General features: G+C 44.8%; 1 protein-coding gene across 1 annotated transcript; it reads right to left on the bottom strand.

The window, feature by feature from the left end:
• Positions 1-8: 8 nt before the first annotated feature.
• LOC121082015 (heat shock factor protein 5-like) lies at positions 9-21,313 on the bottom strand. Its single transcript, XM_040581355.1, is given in 8 exon segments — positions 9-119; positions 1,297-1,372; positions 4,387-4,546; positions 9,245-9,411; positions 9,414-9,762; positions 14,756-14,853; positions 18,076-18,450; positions 21,007-21,313. Coding segments are annotated over 8 exon segments (1,611 nt in total). The 3' UTR covers positions 9-40.
• Between the last annotated feature and the right edge of the window lie 2 nt (positions 21,314-21,315).

The following is a 21,315-nucleotide window of genomic DNA, read 5'->3' as shown; positions in this document are numbered from 1 at the left end:
GTCTGACAGGGGAATCCAGCTGGCAGCTGCTGCACATTTGTCACCCACTTCTCACTCTCTTATTTCGTCCTCCAGAAAGCACCCCCGCTTCCGAGGTACATCCACCGGCAGACGGAGATCTAGGAAGAAAAGGGAATACTGAGCACGTATCAGTGCTTGGATATGTTTCCCTTGGCAGCATACAGAGCAATTTCATTTCTATCAGGTACTATAAAATATGCTTTCAATGTCAGACTATAACCTGATCACCTGAGGCCTACTGTTTAAAGAAACAGGAATTCTTCCAATTTTTCAAAAATTTAAATATAAAAACCCAAAGCAGATTATAAGAAAAGTGCTCCCATTCTTCAGTATGTATTATTTAGAAATGCCTTTGCCACCATGGATACCAAAAGCCAAACATTAATTACTATAAGCCCCTGGCAGTATCTACAGAAAGGCCTGACCTGCTTGTGCCATATCCCTTTGTTTACCCAGAAAAGGCACAATTGCCTCCAAGCACCCCACAGCCAGCGCCAGGATCCCAGAAAAAACTCGTGGCCTCACAGAGAGGACAGACAAGAGGCTCCTTTTTTGACAGTTACCTCGATCCACAGCAAAACAGAGATACTTCCCACGTATGGCCAGATCTTGCAGGTCAAGAAAGCGAACAAGTACCCCGATAAAGTCACAACAGCGCTACCACTGCAAACGTCACCCACAAGAAATTTAACCTCTAAACAAACACATTCACATCTTCCAGCCTCTGTTCGTTCTCTGTACTACGGAGTTCCTGCCCAATAGGCACCACTTTTGCACTTTCTGACACCTGCCTCCTGCCAAAGCAGACTGTTGGGAACACATCTTGAAAACGCATAGGGATGGAGAAATGAGGGGGCTTGTAACAATGCACCTCTAAATTATGGCAAGTTAAGACACAGGGTATGACACCCACTCATCCCAAAGAGCAGACTGCCAGGACAGGCAATTTGAAATGCCTTCAATGAATATATAATGACGTCAAGGTAATGGCAACTGAGCTGGAGCAAGCAGCTGCCGCTCGGACTCCCGAGAGCAACTTCGCTTTGGGCTTCACACAGATGTTCGAGAGCTCAGGGCCAGGCCTGTCCCCACATTAACTCTTAACACCTTTGTAGGAAGAGATCTCACTGTGACCGGATAGGAAAACTAAATGAACATTAACAATATTTTTGGCTGGAAGGTGCAGGAAACAGTTCAAGGGAACAGATGACAGCATGGGAGACCTTGCCTGAGTGAAGATTTGCCCTTAGCAATTGCACCGAGATATCTATTTACCTTGGAGGGAATGAGAGAGAACACACAGTGACACAACTGCAGCGGCATGGCAGTGGGTGGTAAATGTCTAGGGCACCTTGCAGCATAAAAAAGAAAAAAAGTCAGAGACAGTCATCAGATTATTTGCAGGACTAGACGACTCACAGAAAATATATGGTCAGCCATCGAGAAAGAAAGTTTTTTTCCTTAACGTCTCAGCATCAGCTTAAATGCTTCAATCCAGAAGTAACAAATTCCCCCTGCTCCATTCTGAGATGCCTATTTCCAGAAAGACGGGCTGCAAACAAAAATTCCTCCCATCAGAATCTGGTCCTTCTCCCGTGCTCTTTTAGAAGAGGAAGCACAAGCCACAGATATTAGGTCCAGTACAGCTGTGCTCACTAGCTGAGTGTACCTGTGGAGCACAATGCAGAGGAGATGGGGAAGGAGACTCAAAGTATTTACAGAGTTCCTCTCAATCCTTTGTGAAGTCCAAAAGGACTCCTGTTGCAAGTGTGTATGCTGCCAACAAAAGCGGACAGATTTATTTCAAAACTCCCATTTTAACAGACGAGCTCAGCTAGAAAGTAGTGGGAAAAGCAGATGCATCATCAGCACCTTCAAATCTATGTCCTAAGAGTGAGCTTGGGGCTGAAAAAAAGCAGTCCCTGAAAGGTGAACTATTCCTTGCACCTCCGTGTGATAAACACGGCAGGAGCTAGAGCACCATACCCATCGCTTCTCAAGAAAAAGAGTGGGAAGGGAACAGACGACACAGCCCGTAATCATTTGCAATGATGTATCTTAGCGCCGAGTTAAGTTCTGCACCCTTTGTAGCAGACTCTGGCTCCCGGGAGGACTCAGAAGTAGTTGAAGAGGAGGGTTCTTCACCCGCTGTGTAGTTAATCTGCATTAATGACATTAACTTACAAAAACCACAGTGGATGCTAAATGTTTGCACAGCTTCAAAAAGGGACTCTAAAAATCAACTGAAGGTTACTGAGGCCTTTTCTGCTTAATGGTACAGAAATGCCGAAGACACTGTTGGAGACAGGACAATGAACTAGAGACACCTTTCATCTAGATTCTGCTGGGCAGAATGGTCTTAAAACTGGTAAACGAGAATTTAGCTGAGAAGGCTGGTTAAATACATTGGTTTTCCATTTGAAGGAAGCAGATAACCCATCTCGGTGATTTATGGTGCTGCAGAGATGGGCTGGCAGCTATGGAGGGAAACCCTGGGGACGGTGTTTTAGTGAAAGGACGCTCGTCTTTTCTTGCTACAGAACAGCTGTGAAATGCAAAGAAGTCCAGTCCAGCTCTTTGGAGGGAAGCAATGCCTTCTCCACAAAGGCGGGTTTGATTCTTGGTGCGTTTTTACAGATTAACACCTTGGGTTGGGCTCAGAGCTGCTCCCAGTCACTGAAATGTACCACATTATATTGGCTCTCGCTGTGTGGTATCTAGACCTTGGTGTCACCGCGTAACAAAGAAAAGTGATGTTAAAGAAAAGTGACATTAACATAGAAAAAACCAGCCTACTGAAATAGATGGAAGAAGAGCCTTTTTCACAGCAGGGTGTATGTATCAAAGTGCAGGCTCAGAAAACTTGCAAAGGAGTGCCCAAAGGAAAACAGGAAAACAGAGAGGACTCCATCACACTCAGAGGGCAAGTTGCCAAGAAACACCTGGAAATCATCGTGATGCATTTTAGCACAGAGAGATTAAAAAAGAAGTTGTTTCCAAAGTCTCACAGAGGACAGGAGGTGCTGACAGACAAAGGTGTAGTCAGAGCAGCAGAAGTCAGCTTGCACTTGAGCCTGCCTGCTTCAGGCTTACAGCTGACATGCAGCCGACAGGCTACGCCAGCTTGGAGGCTTCTATCACGCACCCAACTGACTTTGGGCTAGCTTGAGCCTGATCACGTTTGGCTCAGCTGTGCTGTCTATCCCTACCCTTAACACGCACACCAAGCCTCAAAGGTACAACCGTGGAGATGCAGGCCTGGATGACCGTCACATTTCCCAGAGAGCAGACTATGCCAATTGTTGCTAATTAGCGTTAGCATAACAGTGTTTCGTCCCTGTGGAACAATCCCATGGGGATGCTTTCCAACATGTTCCTGTACATAACTTTACAACTGGCACGTTAAGCAGATGTTTTGCTTCAGATATGAAAGCTGAGAAGTTTGCTAGTTATCTGTGATACCAGGAAGTAATTGAACAAGAACTCTCGATTATGTGTTTTAAACAAAAATTGTCTTTTTTCAAGGTGGCATCCCACCTTTTTTCTCAGCTTCCTGACAGAAAGACTTTATTCCTTACTTAAATGTTTGAAAGTGATGGGCATTATGAGCTGAACTATTAACTAGCATCATGATCTGGAATCTAGAAACTACCCTTTGAAGTGAGCAACAGCTCTTCAAACTCTACCATCGGCTCTTTGATGAACAGCTGTGAGGGAAACAGCCTCTTAGAGACTTGCAGGCTGAACCAAATTCCCCTCTAGAATGGATCCCAAGTACTTTTTGTGTCCTCTTATGTCTCTCTAATCTGTGGACATTTAGGTTTTCCCTTCAGTTACTAGATTTGTGAAGTTTTTTTTAGCCTCAGATACTCTGCGGCTTGTTTTTCTCACGTGCTTCAGGACACTACCAGACTGGTACAATGTATTCAGTGATCTGAGACAAAGAGTTCAGACTTCTACACTAGCTTCATCAGTTCGGTGGTTTTTGCCCCTGGAACTTCCATAGTTACCTCATTACTCAGTGTTTCCTTCACAGCACTGTCGCCCTCCAGCAAACACATCTATGGACTTAATCTCAACATTGTGACATCCAGGTTTCTGGCACAACTCCCAGAACTTCAAGTTTTATTTACTTACATAATTTATACCCTTTCCCACATCAGAGTAATTAGCATAAGTGTCTCTATTGAAGTGTGTTGGTAAGTACACTAAGAGGTTGTACAAGTTTAGTATTTTAACTGAAGGAACAATGAGGTACTTACACGGCAGACAACAAGTAAATTCTTCTACTCTCCCCTTTCTGTAATAGTTAGTTTCAGAGTAGCTGTCACCGTAATCTCTGAGAAAACGTAGAATCTTTCTTACCGAGAGAGTTGCCTGTGTCTGAACTGCGTCTTTTCCGGGAGAAAGATTTTACAGATGAATCTGTCTGTTCTACAGATTCGTTCACAGGCTCAGCTCCTGAAGTGAATTGTCTCTCTTCCGTCTCTGATGTCCTGGATTCACTTTTAACACTAGTATTCTCCTTAAAAAAACACAACACAACAACAAAAGAAATAAAACCAAAGATCACTCAATGTTATCTTATAATAAAACTAATATAAAACCAATAAAACAAAATAAAAGCTATTCTTCTCCACTCCAAAAGGGCATCTAACAGGTGGTGAACGCTGCCTAGACAGTTGACATAGTAAGTGTTTTTAACTCAGAATTAAGGTTGCTAAATTGAAACAACCTCTTACAAAACATCTTATTAAGCAAAATATGAGATCAGAAAACTAGAATACACAAAGTTAGGGTACATGTCCCCACAGTCTGAACTTTTCCCTCAGTTATTAAACTAGCTACAAGAAATACAGGTGCACTCATTCTTACCAGCACGTGTAATAATAATGACAGATCTAGCTCAAACAACTTGACAGAGCTGTGTGATGCAGAACCACATGTGAACCACACATTTCTGGTTGGGAATCTCACCCCACCCCATCCAGTCGTTAAGACATTAAGTTATAACGTGTTGCTTGCTTTTTAGAGCCCTCTGCTGCTGCTCTACATGTATTTTGCAGGCAACCATTTGGTAAACTGGTACATTTCCATGATCATGTGGCAAAAACCTGTAGCTTAAAAAAAAAAAAAAAAAGGCCCGAACAACCAAGTTCTGTTTCTATTTCACTGAGGCAGTACAGGCCCAAAGTTAAGCACCTGGAATCTACCTTTAGACAGAAAAATTTTCACAGTATCACCTGTTCTAGAATAGTCATCTCTTCTGCAAATATCTCATCCATCAATAACCTAAAGATGAATGACTGCTCAGAGCCTGCAATGTTTCCTTCTATTAAGGGGAAAAAAAGCTTTTGAAAACCATTATGTGTGAGTTTACAGAAGACAAGGGGTCACACTTGGTAATAAGATAGTCTTTCCAAAAATCACGCTCACCACCTTGAGTCTGTCATTACTCAATGTTGAGTATATAACAGGCTATGTGTATACGTATCAATAGAAACACACATACATTGCTTGACAAAGTTCTATAATAACATTCAAAAAGGCCTGTGCAAATACAGTAATGGAGTACTCCAGGGAGAACTAGTTCCCTCCCACACACCTCCTGCACTTGCTGGATACCCATTTGACTCGGTTTTTTCCTCTTTGAAATGTGCTGTCTGGATGTATTGCTTTAGTACTGTTAACAAGGCCACGTGAAAAACACGTGGCTAGCAGTGCCTTTTGTCTGATGTCTGAACCACAACCCCTTCCCAGGCACAAAAACAAAGAAGGAAGGCAGGCTGTAGGTCACTACCTTCACCAGCTAGAATCCAAGTCTCACGAGTGATGATGACTTCTCTATTCCTGGTGACATTTACATAATAGTAAGTTCTAGAAAAATTAGTGAGCAGCCTTCATCAAGTAGTGAGAGAAGGGAAGATTTCTCAGGTAAGCATTCTAAACTGGATATTCCACCGGACAACTGCTCTAGAAACAATTCTGCAAACTTCATTATTTAAAAAGAAGAGAATAATGAAAAGCAATACCAGGCAGGGGATCTAGAAACCAAATTGCAGTGTCTGATAAAGAAAAAACAAATAACATGCATATTGGGATCGCCATTATTAAGAAACTGTTACTAGCCTACGTGGTGAGAGTAGTCTAGACACTCTAACTAGCAGTTCTGCAAAGGACCTGGGGATGCTGCAGTGCCCAGTAAGGCTAACGACACCTTGGGCTACACCGGGACGAGCGTGGCCAGCAAACTGAGGAAATGTCATTCCCCCTCACTGGTGAACCTGTACTTCCAATGCTGTGTCCAATTTTAACCCTCACAGCTGCGTGTGTGGAAACTGAAGAGCAGTCATACTGCACAGCACCCCTTTCAGATTTCTTTTTATCACTGTGTTTATAGAATCTTACACACCAACTCTTCAGTAATCTAATGTAATAGGTAATAATACCATTTTCATCCTAACAGCATCGGCCTAGCCCACACAAGTCTGGTTCCCAAGCTATCCCTTTTTTTTATTGTTTGGTCTTTTAAGCGAGCATGTTTCTGACCATGGATTCACCGCACCTGTGGACAGACCCTCCACTCAGGTCTAATACTTCTGCAACTTCAGAGTCCGAAACATTGTTTGGCAGAGAATCAAGCAAAGCTACCAAAGCTGACAGACGTGAAAGTTTTGCCTTTTCACTTCAGTTACTGAAAAACGCCAAAACTGCTGCATCTCACTACTTACACGACTTACGAGACACTGACTGGACTATACCTGTACCCAGCTGGAACCATGATGGGAAGCTGAGGCACTAAAATTAGCAACTCGCATGAATGGGGTTTGCTGGATTAACCTTCCCCAAAGAAAGCAAGCGTTTCAGCCTTCACATAGGTATGCTGCCAAGGAGACTGAACGAAATCGGAGGCAAATTCCTCTTGATCAAGCATTACAGAAATGTTCTATTTCCACTTTAACAAGAAAATAAAACATTTCTTAGGAGTAGGAGTGGAATAAGAGATGCCCATTGAAGGCCAAAGCCTCTAGAAGTCTAGGACAGAAATTGACTGAGGCTGAGAGGACAACGCTGGATCTGAACTGTTGAATGTACTAACTCTTTTCATGTAAAGAGCTGCTCTTTAATTTGCTGTCTTTTAGGAAATCGGGAAAGCAGAATAAAGCAGGTTTCTACTAAACTGTTACTTCTATGAGGAAGACAGTTCAAGGCTCAGTGCTGGTCACAAGAGTAATTAAATGCTGGGAAATACTGTGAACGGAACAGAAAACAGAACAGTACCAGCTTGGTCAAAAGGTCCCGTATGCTAAAACCGACAGTTTCAAGGGCTGACTTCAGTCCACAGAGCAGAAACCCGAGATGAAGTACACGGTATCATCACAAGTCTTTGGGCTGAAAGTAGCTGGAATGTGTAAGCAGGAATGCCCTGCTCTGTTTGCGCTCCTTGTTCTTGCTCTTCCCTACACATCAGGTTACAGCTGTTGTTTTGAGACTTGACGCTGGGCAAGACAAACCTTTGATCTGACCCAGCAGAGCTGTTCTGATGCTCTTGTATGAACGGTGGAGGAATTTGCTCCCCCTCTGCTTGTATAGAGAGGAATAGAGCGGTCTTCTGTGCACGTCCACTATTCTGTCATAAGCTTGCTCTAAAACACACGGTACCAACAGGCACTGAAAGCCTGAGTGCTTCCAGATTCAGGGATGAGGAAGAAAACTGTGCTGGAGCCTGATGTGAGGAGTACAGGCACAGAAGCCTCCTCTGGAGAGTTCTGCACCTGCCATGACCCCAGGCTCTGGACAAGCAGGGTGTTAAGTTAACCTTCCCTCTCCCGAGTTTGGGAGGAGGAGACTAGTTGAAGAGTAGTTCTAACAGAAACAGGGAATCTGTCAAACAAAACACTGAACATTCCCTGAATTGCTTTTCAATTGCTCAAAAAATGAGGCCAGTTATTTAACCAGTTACAGTCCAGGACCAACATCAGGATTCTCACAAATATACAAAACCTCCCTCCCAAACAACTACGTGGTTCATGTGCTTAACTCCCCCAGTTCTTGACAAGGAAGTTCGGGTCACGGATTCCAAAGGCCTTCAACAAGGGACAACCTATCATTCTAAAAATGCAGTTCAAAAATTCTCAAAACTGACAACATTTAAAGTGCGGTCAACACTTAATATAATGAGTGGGCACCAATTAAGGAGTACTGCCAACTCTATGCACTAGCACAGGGATGTGCTCTTCCCTACACGGTACTGGGCAGAACAGTCTAGTCTAGGCTTGAGCTATGCAGAGGCTTGATCAGAATACACATCCCTTTCTAGAAAGATACCCAAGAGGAAGAGGACTAATCTTTATAATGCTAAAAGCAACAATGGGAGGTTTGCGCCAGCTGATGATTTCCGATCTAGAAACTTCAGTGAAGGCGTCAAGCTACCGACAGAACAATAAAACAGTAGCTTCAATGCACACACAAAAATGAGATTGAGTGCCTACATGCAAGGTAGGTCTCATGCAGCAGAAACAGATGCAGTCAATCTCCTGAGCTTACCTTGTTTTCAAAACAAAACAAAAAAAAAAAGCAGAGCACGCATTTGCTGCCTTAACAGAGTAACATCTAGAATGCCCCTCACCCCTCATGAGACTTACAATTTTACATACCGGGAAGACCAGGTACACCGAAGTACAATTACAACTTGTTGTACACCACAAAGTATAAACCAATGAAGATGCTTTATACCAGTCAAATGTCAATAAACTATACTTTCCACAGAAAACAGAACTTAACAACTATTTATCAGAAACAATCTAACCGTTTATCTAAATTTAAGCAAAAACCTGCCTCCAGCAGAAATTCTCAAAATACTCTTCTTTGTTGGAGATTAAAGATGGTATGTTACAACCTAAAAAAGCATCCACTTCATCACCACGAATACACCTGCACTACGCATGTTTCCCATGCAAATGAGCACCCTAACTCGGCCAACAGGCTGACACATGTCATGCTCATTAACATGGGAAACATGGGATACTTTTTCATTCCCTCTTCTGTTTTATATCTTGCTTTACCAAGCAAACCCTTCACTGTCCATTAAAAGCTTAATTAAAGAGGCCTTCAGTTCTTAAGCAGGCAAGAATATTGAAAAGCTATCGGTCCAGACCCTAGCATTACTATCAAACATAGTTAGCTCAAGAAAGATGTTGGTTTACCTCTCCTTACCCCTTACCTGCTCTGGACTGAACAATTCTTCCTGAAAAAACACGAGGGAGAACTCAGCTGGGCGGTGATTTGGTTCTTTGCTCCGTTTTTCATCTGCTTCCTGTGTGGTCAGAAGTTTTTGTAGTATTGTAGCAGCAGCAGCAGTTTCTATAGACAGAGTGGTATCGGCAGCACAAAGAATGTCACAGGCTGTAACGGAGACAAATCCAGTGCTCCATCTGCTTCCACCAGAAATGATGTGTCTGAAGTTACAGGAGTGAGACATTCCAGCTGGCTTTCCTCAGTTGAAGAAGGTGTGTAACTATTAACAGGCAGTGCCTGATTTCCATTAAACTCCAGGGTCGAATACTGGCTCTCTACAGGTGCCACTGCCACCTTTTCAGCTTTGCATGATGAACGCACCTCAGCGGCAACCTGAAACGTGGCTTCAAGACTGACTTCTGCCTTCCTGTTTTCTTCAGATATATTACATAGCCAGTCAGACGGCATCAGTTCAGCTTCATAAGATGACTGCATTGGAGGATTCTGGAAAAAGCAAAATGCAGTGAACTTTTGTATCAAAAAATTACCGTGACAGGATGTGTATTGATTCTGTTTATCCATTTATCCAAAAGCTTGAAAGATTGTCCGTTATTCTCAGTTAAAATAGCAAGTTTAACCAGAAGAAAAAAGAAAAAAGCTACTGCTTTGTCTTGGTTTTCATTAACCACCTTACTCTTGGCACGTTTCCTTTCTTCTATTCATGGTCTATCCTGGAGAGAAGGTTACTTACTAGGAGCTGGTGTATGCCTGCAGATGCATTGTCTGCACACCCTTTGCACCGCAGGTGTTAAATATACCCAAGCACTCAAATCAGAGACTTCTGGTCTTAGTAGGCCCTGTGGGGGTACACTAGAACCACCCTCTTCACGTGCCACATACGTAATAGAAAATGAGAGAGAAAATCCACCTGCTTTCAGTTCCTTCTGAAACTCAAGCATTCCTGTTGTTGTATAAAAAAATCAGTATAAACCGCAACATTTTTAAGCAAAAGAAAAAGGTCCATATGCTGTAAATGTGCATATGGACAACACAACTTGAGGAACTCACCGCTTCTTAACCAATAATACCATTCTCCTCCTCAAGTGATTGTCCATAGGCACATCTACACAAGGGGTGCCCCCCAGGGACGCCCCAGTCCCAGGATGAGTGGGAGTTCAAATACCGGTGAAAGCAAATACTGCAAAACTGCCCTGCCTGTCACAGCCTCACATCTGGACTCTCCGGTCATGACAGTGTCCCACAAAGGCACAACTCAAAGTCTGCATCGATCTGCATAAAAACCCGACAGAATTTCAGGTCAGAAACACTTCTTGTAGAACCTACAGAGACTCTGCCTTTGCCATCACAGATCAGGTCTGAACACTACTAAAATTTTTCACTGTAATGACATCACAGGACGACAGGACACAATCAGCAATCCAGTGATGATTTTTTTAGTAGCATTCATATATATCGAATAACCTTTAAAACAGAATGAAGACAATGAAAGAGTTTTTCCAAAGCAGCAAGTCCTACCCAAGTGAAATGATAGATGACATTTTAACAGCCAGTGTCTGTACTGCTACTTCTGGAGGTGACTCAGTCAAAGGACACTAGAAGGGTCATTTCTTCTGACAAATACAAGTCATACAATGATGTTGAACAGAAACTCAGGTCTATTTAAAATACAGCCTTCTTTTGGAAGAGATCCAGTATGAAGGAGTAGTCCTTAGTGCCTGACTATCCTTAGACCTTTTAGCTGAGGTCATGGTTAATGAAAAGCTACTTCCAGAGACGAGTAAATTAGAGAACAGGAAGCTACAGGATCACCTACTAGGAAAGCCGTATCAGATCAAATGCCAGTGAAGGACTTGGTCTCTCCCTGATGGAGATACCACAAAGAGATGAGATCCTGTCTCCTGGGTGTGTGAAGGCAAGTCCTAGTGTGGATTCGTGTAGATGTGCCAGTTTGCAGATAGCCACAAACTGTGGAGGGTGGGGGGAAACGGAGGGGGAAATAAAACCTGGAATTTGAGGAATTTAGGTTAAGTTAAGCAAAATCTTTTCATTAAAGGCTAAGCCACCTTTATGTTTTTATGAGATAGGTTCAAACATTATTCCTCTCATTTGATTTTTTTTTTCAGTTCTATTTTTTTAAAATGTTAATAAGGTGTTTCATTTCTGTTGCTTTGCTTGTTTAGTGTCATAAGTAGTCAGGATTCTAAGTAAGACCTGGATTACCAAACCGTCCAGGAATAAGATCATCCCTGCCAAAAACCAATGAACCAACCCACCCATACTGAATCTTTTTCTGCCTCTTCTTAGGGGACCTCAGCTTGAAGCTGTTACAGCACATATTGTCCTCTTGGATGCACTACAGGATCTCGTGTGTATTTCCAACAGGAGAAAGGGGCCACGCAAAGGTACAATTTAAATCCTTTTAGTTCACCTGGAGAAGGATGGGGGGAGGCAGCAACAAAACAAGGAAAACCGATAAAAGATTGAGAAGTCAGGGCCTGAAAGACTAATAGCTTGCTGGTCATTCAAGCTCAAGAGGAAAAATGGTCTGACTTAGCAGAAGTGGTGAAAGAGAAGATTAGCGTAGCGTGTGCAGGAATTAAAGCACAACCACACCTTTTCAGGGACCGCTAGGACTACACAAATCTGGCTTGAGTGCTTGGGCAATCGGAATTAGTTCAGACTTGATTTCTTTTTGAAATAACATGGCTGATTATCATTCCTTATTACAAATAAAAGCAAACTACTTAGGACTGCTTTTAAGGTCAGAAAGTTCTTTTTTCTTGCATGTTTATTTCTTCCATTTCCCGTTACCTCTCGCTTCAGTTCCACAAGGAAATACCGACAGCTTAATAACCATGGTAATAGCAATAATCAAACAGCAGGGCTGCCATTAAAAAAAAACAAAACGAGGTGGGGGCAGGAAAAAAAATATTTAAAAAATCGCTGAAATCCAATATGTAGCCTCGGTTCACATCTATGATAAAGCAGCGGGGAAGTATTGAGCTAATGGTTGTGAGCTGCCAGCACTGCTGTTGCAGAAGATAGCAGGAGGTCTCTCAAAAGACTCATTCCTACCCAAGGATACTGATTCATCACGCTAATCCAAACCCCACTTAAGAGAACCCAAATGAAAAATGGGTAAGAAGTTGTACCTGAGCTCCCTGTTTTGTAACCAACCGTGATGAGAGTGTAATACAAACCTCCGAAACCCCCATTTCAGAAACCTGGTGAGATACACCACCATCAGCCACCATGTCTGGGTATAACCACCTATGTCCCCTTGCCATTCCACGCAGTAATTCTCTGTAGCTTTTTCTGGAGAGCAAACTGCAGCCAACCAACCAGTTAGTTACGGGCCTGGTCTGCCCATGTTCCAGTCAGGGTCACCTAACACTTTCAGCAGCTCAGGTGCGTACTGTACAAGCCCAGCAGCTGGCCTCCAAGACCCAGAAACTCCACCTGTCTTAAATCTCTCCTAAACTTAAGAGTGATGCTCTCTGCAAGACCCAGTAAGGAACAGCACAAGGTTTAGGCTTCCTTGTCCAAGAGTGCCTGCTTTTCCTTCTGAGACCACAAAGCACCGTCTGGATCCAACAGAAACGGGGCTGGTAACCAGCTTGCTGACTACTAGCGTGCCGATACGGTTCGCTGTCTTCGGGACTGGTCCAGCAGTTTCGTATAGGCTTTGCCACTCCTACCTAGCAGCACACAGCGGGACCAAACAGCCTAAAGCGCCCCGCAAACCACGCTTCAACAGCATCGCACTGAATTCCTGCAACTGGTAGAAGGTATTGAGTGGAACGATAGGAAACATACCATGCAATAGTTCTATTTTTTGTGAAGAAAAATAAAAATGCTTAGTCAGCCAGGGCTGATGAATTTTATCGCTTTTGAGGATTTGTGCAAGTGGTTACTGATGGATGATCAATACACCAGCTGGGCACGATGCTCAATACTGCAGCTTGCCACATCCCCCAGCAGAAGTCTGGGGAAGTATATGCCCCAGAACACACAAAAGGCAAACTGATTATTCCCCACAGCTCAGCAAGAACCGCAGGCAAACTGCTGTCTTCTGTACCACCTGCACAGCCTGTCACCACGTTCCAGGAGAAATGACCTATGCTATGCTAAGACTCAGAAATCTCAAGAAGTCCCGTTGATCCACGCGGTACGATAGCTGTGTTACCCTGCTCAGAGACAGCCGGTTACTGACCTGGTGGAACTGATGCAGGGCACTGCTCGCCTTTGGCCTTCTCACGCAGAGGATCGCCTTCCCGCAGTCTGCCCAGATGCTCGGCAGCTTTTTGCTGGGGGTTTCCAGGAAACAAAGCAACCACTAGCAAGTGGCCTAAAGCTCTTCTGACTCCACACACTGCCCATGGACTTGCTTCTCCAAACAACTGATTTTTACTAGACCCTTTGGACACTGTATATTATCCTTCAATCTAGCCACAACACCACCTTTGACAACTCCTTTGGAATGATTTACTATCCCATGGATCTCGGCCTTCCGAGATAAGCTATTTAATTGTGACTGCCCATCGCTCAGACGGATCCTCATGTCCTGGATGAAAAAAGCAGCTCACAATCAAAGTGAGAGGACAAAGATGTACTGTGCGAAAAATAAATACTACAATATCGACGGCATGACTGGCTGTTGGCTATTTATAGCCTTACGCTAACGTGTTATCCTGGCCATAACCTGCCCATCTTGGATAAGCTTATTTTTTAAAAGAAGTCACGAATAAAAGAGAAAGGTTGATATTTGCAAGACAGGAAACTGGATGATCAAGGTTGGGCAGGTCAACCCTTTTTCAACACGCATAAGCATAACTTGCTTCGCTTGTCCTCTGTGAGGGGAAAAAAGTATATGCGTTATGCTGTAATAAAAAAGGAAGCTCTTGCATTTTTACTTCAGATCTTCTGATATCTGATAAGCCAGGCCCTCCAAATAAGGCGCAGTTTCCACTAAAATTACATAAAGCATCTACAGGAAGTACTGGAGTTATCTTTAATAAGAGATCTCCGAGGTGGGGCCCATTCCACAAAGTCACCTTAGTTTTTCTCGTTCATCAAATCAAACGCAGGACTGCAGGAAGCTGTCCGGGACAAAGAAGGGGAGCTGCTTCTCAGTATTTTCATAATATTAAAGAGTCTCTTTTTGTCCAGGCAAGAACATTCTTCAAATACAAATGCAGGCTCATTAACTAAAAGTGATTCTGGTGAAGTCAAGCAAAAACACTCCACTGATGAGGACATCCACTATGCTGCTACCCTGAAACCTAACCTGAATTACAAAACTACCCGTTTAACATTCAGTGGTTCTTTGAAATAGGTATTTGTAAACCACATCACTTTCACTTTATCAAGCAGATCCATTCTCAAATTTATATCCTTAATTTCACAAGTGTATAAACCTGCAGTTCATTCATACAGTCTCCTTCGCTTTCACCTCCTTTCAGTAGGCTACGCTCACCTGGACAAAGCTGTCGTGGGTGCACGCTGAAGCAGCAGGACCAGCACAGCCAGCCAGAGGATCTGTGTGGGCTGCTGCTGAACAACTCTGCGGTGTGGCTGCAAGAATTCAAACACAGCTGTCAGACTGCAAGAACTTGTGTCTGGTGTGCAGAGTTCTATTGCTTACTTTGATTAAACATTTCAATAATCACACAGTAAACGACATTCCAGAAATTTATTGTTACCTCCCAAGTCATTTTAAGACCAATTTCTTAACCTTAAAAATATTTAAGATATGTATAGATATATTAAAAACATATATTGTAAAATTGGTAACACACACACATACATGCAGAAACTTCATAATCAGAGTCTTTTGTGTCCTAGTATCACCTCTCTGATTTGGCTGCTTGAGTTTCTTGTCACAATACACCACAGAAAGCGTATTCACATAGCTGAGCCTAGGTGTTCATACACACTTGTGACCATGTGAATTTTAAGACTTACAAAGAAAATGAATTATCTTAACCAAGAGTGTATCATTCCGAAGAATATCATGACTACTCCTAAACTACCACTCACCAGAAAGGTCTTCATATGTAAATGAACCCTACAGGCACAGATGCATTCAAAAGGCGCGACTGGACTTGCACTGTCAGGTGGCACCAATAACTAATATGTCTCACATGGTCTCCATGACTGATTTTTCATTATTAGACACTCTCGGATAATAAAGCTTCAACGCATTTCTTTGATGCGATTCTACTACTGTCAAAGGTTTTGCAGATAGTTGAAAGTAAACAGAACTAAATCCTTAAACTAATTATGGTCTAAGGCTAGTGGGGAAAAAAAGACTTACATGAGCATATTTTATGTTACTGACTTTTCAATAAGAATCATAATGAAAAACCAGGGAAATCTTTTGGTCACGGAAGTTAACAAACAAGTTTGAATACACACAAAAAGAAATCTTTTGACAAAGTTCTACTTTGATTTCATTTAATGGGACTTCAAAAGTGAAATGAATAGAGTCAAGAATAAGATTGAACATACATTCTTTAGTTCTCTCACTTACTAAATACATATCTTAAGGTTAACTATCACTTTCCAAACAAACTAATCTTGCTGCTGTGCTCTCATGATGAAGGAAACCAGACTTTTTCATGTGGACATATGAAGAAACACACTTTCAGCATTCTGTATGTTATAATATATAGAAGAAAGGATAGCGGAGAGATTAAGAGATACACAGGCACAGAAGTAAAACCACTGAGACAGTCCTAGAGTGACAGTGAAAATTAAAAGTATTATCATACTCCAGTGAAATGTCACTTACACTCTCAGAAACGCTAATTAATTCACTGGAGGTTTCAAACGCCTCAGATTCCCTAAGTTTCTGTATTTTAGTTTTGATTACACCTTGCAAAATTTGGTATGTTTTCACTGCGTTCTCACACCCACCTCCCACCCCAGAAGATTCTACCTGAGCAACATAGCCAAGTTGTCCTTTAAACTTAAAGCAAAAGGAGCGTCATCCAGTGAGAGAGATCTCCATATTCATGTCTAAATCTACGCTGGTCTCCCTCAGCTCCCCTGCAGGCAGTACTTCAAAACAGGCACTTCCAGGACACCAGTAATCTTACCCCAAGACAAACTCTAAACCGAGCTACGTGAATCGCACCCGAGACGCCCCTTTCCTTCCCTTGACTACGGGAGAGGGCTGGGGCCTTAGCTGAGACAGAGACAACTACAATTCATCATGATGAGTTTCAGCCTATGCTCTGTACCAATAGAGACACAAAGCGGGGACCACCTCCCACCTTAATGAAGCAAGTATTCTGGATGAGGCTTGGAGCTACCTGGTCTAATAGAAGGTGTCCCTGCCCACGGCAGGGGGGTGGGAACTTGCTGATCTTTAAGGTCCCTTCCAACCCAAACCATTCTGTGATTCTCAGGACACCTGCTCCTGGGAGAAGACTTAATAGTTAGCATCTGGTAAGGCAGGCTGCACACTCTGGCCACCACAGTAATCTCTGCATAAGGAGCACGTGGCAGGAGTTGCCTGTCTCTTAAACATTTAAGTGTGTCTACAAGAAATGCCCAGCTCCTCAGAACCCTTCCTTGACAAAAATGACGTTACGGGAACTGTTGATTATTGTCTGAAATGTTCTCAGCAGAGGTCTCAGAAGAGATGCACAAAAGATGTAATGATTTCACTGTGTAGGATTTCTAAACAGGGATAGATAGCTGTCTTTGTGAAGGTGCGGCTGCCAAAGGAGGAGCAGGCAGAAGGAAAGAATAACAACTGAGCTTTAGTTTGTTCAAGGAAAGAATCACTGTTCTGAATTTCAGAAGTTTTAGGGAAATTAAAAAAACCACCACAAACCCACAACAAATACACCACCACTCCCCAGAAAATACCCTATCATGTGATTTTTCCCATTCAAGGTAAGGGCAAGGAAAAGAACAGTAATTTGCTTCAACTCCTCTTCTGAAGAATAAAAACACTTAAGTGAGACTGATTTATTTTGTAATTGAGTGATTAAGTGAGACTGACAATTGTGGCAGAAATAATTTAGAAAAAAGAAAGGAGCCAAGACTTTTGTACTTTCTAGTCTTCAGTGCATCAAAAAATACAACATAAAGAAGCTAAGCAAGAAAAAAAATTCAGATACAAAAATAGTATGAGCAGAATGAAATATTCTACACCAGGAGTCCTCAAACTACAGCCCACGGGCCGGATATGGCCCCCCAGGGTCCTCAATCCAGCCCCCCGTATTTACAGAACCCCCACACCACCACCACCCCCGCCGGGGGTTGGAGGGGGAAACCAAGCAGCCGCAGATGACTTCCTGCCATCTAATCCGCACGCCGGCCCCCTGTTTAAAAAGTTTGAGGACCCCTGTTCTGCACAATACTTTTGACTGATCTTTGAGTTTAAAACCTTAACCTGGAAAAACATGAGACCAAGGCCTAGGATACTACTTCTTAACAAGGTCTCAGTGCTTTAATATCATTGTCCAAGTTTTGCTTAATTAAAAAAACAAAAATGAAAGTTAGCCTCACACCGACTAGTTTTGGACAAATGTTCTTCTCCTCGCCCTTTCACCTCAACAGAAAGGCTATCCAGAAAATCACCAGGGGACACACAAAATCTGGAGGAAGGACACGAATACCAAACAGAAACTCCTTTTGCTTTAGGTCCATCTTCCTTTTAGACTTGACACTTTCTAGTTCTCACTTGAGATATACACATGGCGGAGTATTGTAGAAAAATATTTGAAAGTCTCACTTTAAAATCTGTTTTTGAAAAGCAAATGCAGACATTTTTTTTCATACCTCTTGGATAGCAGGCTTTTGAGCATGGCACTGAAGATGCAGAGCTGCTGCAATTTGCAATGGATGTGGCAACGCTTTGGGTCCCTTGCTGAAGTGGCGGAAGAGAAGCCACAGGCTGGAGTGTGTACGTGGCTCCTGTTGGAAGTGTCTGGAGTACAGGAAAGGCAGCCCCTTTATCTGGAAAAGCTGGGGAAGCCCCTTGCCCTGGCAGCAACCCAAGTGGTCCCTGCTGGATCCAAGTGGAAGGGACTGGAGTCGCATCTAATCTTTGTGCTGGTAAAGTGCTGGGGGCTTGGCACGAGGTTGCCATGTAGGAGTAAGGAGAGAAAACACCTTGACCGTAAAGTTGATGAAACTGTCCTACAGTCAGCAGTCCTGCAGTGGGTACAAAATAAAGCGAAACAAGTGTTAAGGAAAGGAGTTTTCACAGGCAAAGAAAGGCAATATGAGGAGCCAAGGCTCTACAACATGATTTGGGAAGACGACCTTTGCTCCAGCGTACTTAATCCAGAAAGGAGACTGTACTCTTAGACCCGAGCAAGCAGTAACTGCTGTGTGGCACACGAGCGAAGCGCCAACACAGAGGTGTCTGCGTAGCATTCAATCTCCTTAAACTGGCAGTAACGAGTTACCCATATTTAGAAACATGCTATAAATCAAAATGCGTAGTAACTTACTAAACCAAAAAAAAAGCAATTTTGAAAGTACGGTGTGTTAAATCAGACAATACATTCTAAAAAAGGGACATCATAAAGCAAGATTTGACCAAACTCCATACTGACAGCTCACAAACAGCTAAGGGAAGGGCAATGTCAAAATCCTCCAAAGGACTTTGCAAGTACTTTATGACAAGTCATTTATTTGGTCAAGAAAAAAATTTCAAAGCCAATTTTTTCGCAGACAGCTCAACTAGTTCAGTGCAGACTAAAATATCCCAGACTTTGCCATTTTGTTATTTCCTAGAGAGTCCTTTTATTCTTCTCTATTATTTTATAGTTTCCTCTCTCAGATGGTTACTGTTTCATGAAATGGTATTTGCTTTTATACCATGACAGCTCAATTTCTGTTTCGGTGACTTTGTGGAAACACTGACAATAACACCGCAAACGCCTGTGCTCATTGATTTCTGCAAGAACTACTGCATTTGTGACTCCCCTGCAGGATTGCATTTAGCCATGAGAATTACGAGTTTCAGGACGGTTCACGTCAATAGGGTTGATCTAGAAGCCAGGCTTTCTCAGATCTGTAGTTTCCAATTCTCACTCAAAAGGACTTTTTTTAAAAATAGCCTCACATTTACCTCTTGCACTCCTCTGATGAAAACTAATTCAAGAAATCACTAACATACAGTCATTATTCTGCAAGTTCCCATTTAATCATTAAGAATCACTAAATAAATACCAGCTGACCCTGAAGATTTGCTAAGACTTAATGTATAGGACCGTTTATTTCCTGTTCAGTACTTTCACCATTTATAAACAGAGAAGGAGCAGGGGTATGAAAATTCTTTTGTTTATATTTTACCTTTGGATAGGGACATGAAGATTATCTAGTTCTAACACGTAAACAAGACACCACGGGATGCCAAGTTACCAACCTCCAGTTGCTGTCCAGGAATTGTTCCTGAATGTTTAACAGAGCGTTACACCCTGCAAGACACTGGGAACAGACGTGCCCCTGAACAGTCAGTACAGAGCGCACAGTGCATTGTCAGCCCGTCAGAACTTGACTGCATAGAAACCCCAATGTTTTCCTTGTTCTGTCTTTCTAGAAAATGAGACTCCTAGAGCAAAAACTCTGGAACTGCAGCCATAAAAACAGAGGACAAAAAATGAAAGAGTCATCTCTTTCTCATAATTTCCTTTACCAATGGTCTGCATTACATCAGACAAACCACATGTCACTGAAGTCTGCAATGACTCACCTTAGCCTTAACAAGGTTAACATCAAATCAAATCGGCTGCCCGTTCAGCGGCGTGCCGAGCAAGCGCTGGAAGCGGTTGGGTGGGCGGCTGGTCACAGCCAGGCCCGCTGCCATCTTCGCCCTGTTGCCCTTCGTCAGGCGCTTCAGGTGGACGAGGAGGTCGGGGCGGCCGCGGCAGAAGCGGGGGCTGCGGAAGTGATGCAGGGCCCGGTGCAGTTGCCACCGTTGCCTTGTCCACCCTCTGGGCCCGGCCCAGGCCCGGGCCCCACCACACTGCTCCCCGGCAACATCCCCACCTTGCGGAAGCCATAGAGACCGAGCTGCCGGATGAAGCTGCTGAAACCGGCGGCTGCCGCTGCCCCGTCGCCACCCGGCTGCGCGGCGACGGCCGGCCCGGCGCCCAGCAGCTCGCACCCAAAGAGCGGCTGGTTGATGAGCAGCCCCTGGCCGGAGGCACCCAGCGAACGGAGCGGCAGCGCGGGCTGCTGACCAGCCGCCACAGTCTGGCGGGGAAGGTGTCGGCACTGACGGGGACGGGCTGCTGCGACGCGTCCGTGTCGGTAGGTGGCACCAACGCCGCGCTCAACCGCCGCCCGCGCGGCCTCCGCTTCCCCCGCCACGCGCCGAACGGCACGTGCCCCGCCCGCGAGGCGCTGCCCGCCGCGCGCGGCCCCCGGCCCTCAGCCCCGCCGCGGCGCTGGTCCGCGCAGCGCCCCGGTCCCTCGGCACGGCACGGCCGCGGCCCCGCCATCCCCCGCGGCCCCGCCAGCCCCCCCGGCCCCGCCATCCCCCGCGGCCCCGCCATCCCCCCGCGGCCCCGCCATCCCCCGCGGCCCCGCCATCCCCCGCGGCCCCGCCATCCCCCGCGGCCCCGCCATCCCCCGCGGCTCCCCCCGTCCATTCAGCTCCCCAAGTCCCCTCAGCCGGGCCATGTCCCTCAGCCCCCCCATCCCCCTCCGCCCCGCCGGTCCCCTCGGCCACCCCCTCCGCCCCGCCGGTCCCCTCACCCCGCCGGCCCCTCAGCTCCGCTGCCACCAGCATCTCCCGTAGCTTCTGTGAGCGACCGGGCGGCTGAGGCCCGGGGCCGAAAGCTGCCGCTCGGGGCGGCCCCGCTGCCAGCCCAGAGCCGTCCCGGGGGCAGCCTGGAGGTCCTTGAACCACGGCGCGGGTGGGCGCCGGGCCGTGGAAAGCGGCTGCAGGCGGGGCAGAGCGGGGAACACGCGCTCCGCGGCCCCGCACCCCGCCATGGCTGCCCGGCGCCCCGGGACGGCGCGCGGGAAAGGGGGCGGGGCGCAGCGCCACGTGACACAACATCG

This window comes from Falco naumanni, unplaced genomic scaffold, assembly GCF_017639655.2.
Source record: "Falco naumanni isolate bFalNau1 unplaced genomic scaffold, bFalNau1.pat scaffold_126_arrow_pat_ctg1, whole genome shotgun sequence".
NCBI classification, from domain to species: domain Eukaryota; kingdom Metazoa; phylum Chordata; class Aves; order Falconiformes; family Falconidae; genus Falco; species Falco naumanni.
Note: the sequence above shows the minus strand (reverse complement) of the source record. Positions and strands in the feature narration are given on the sequence as shown.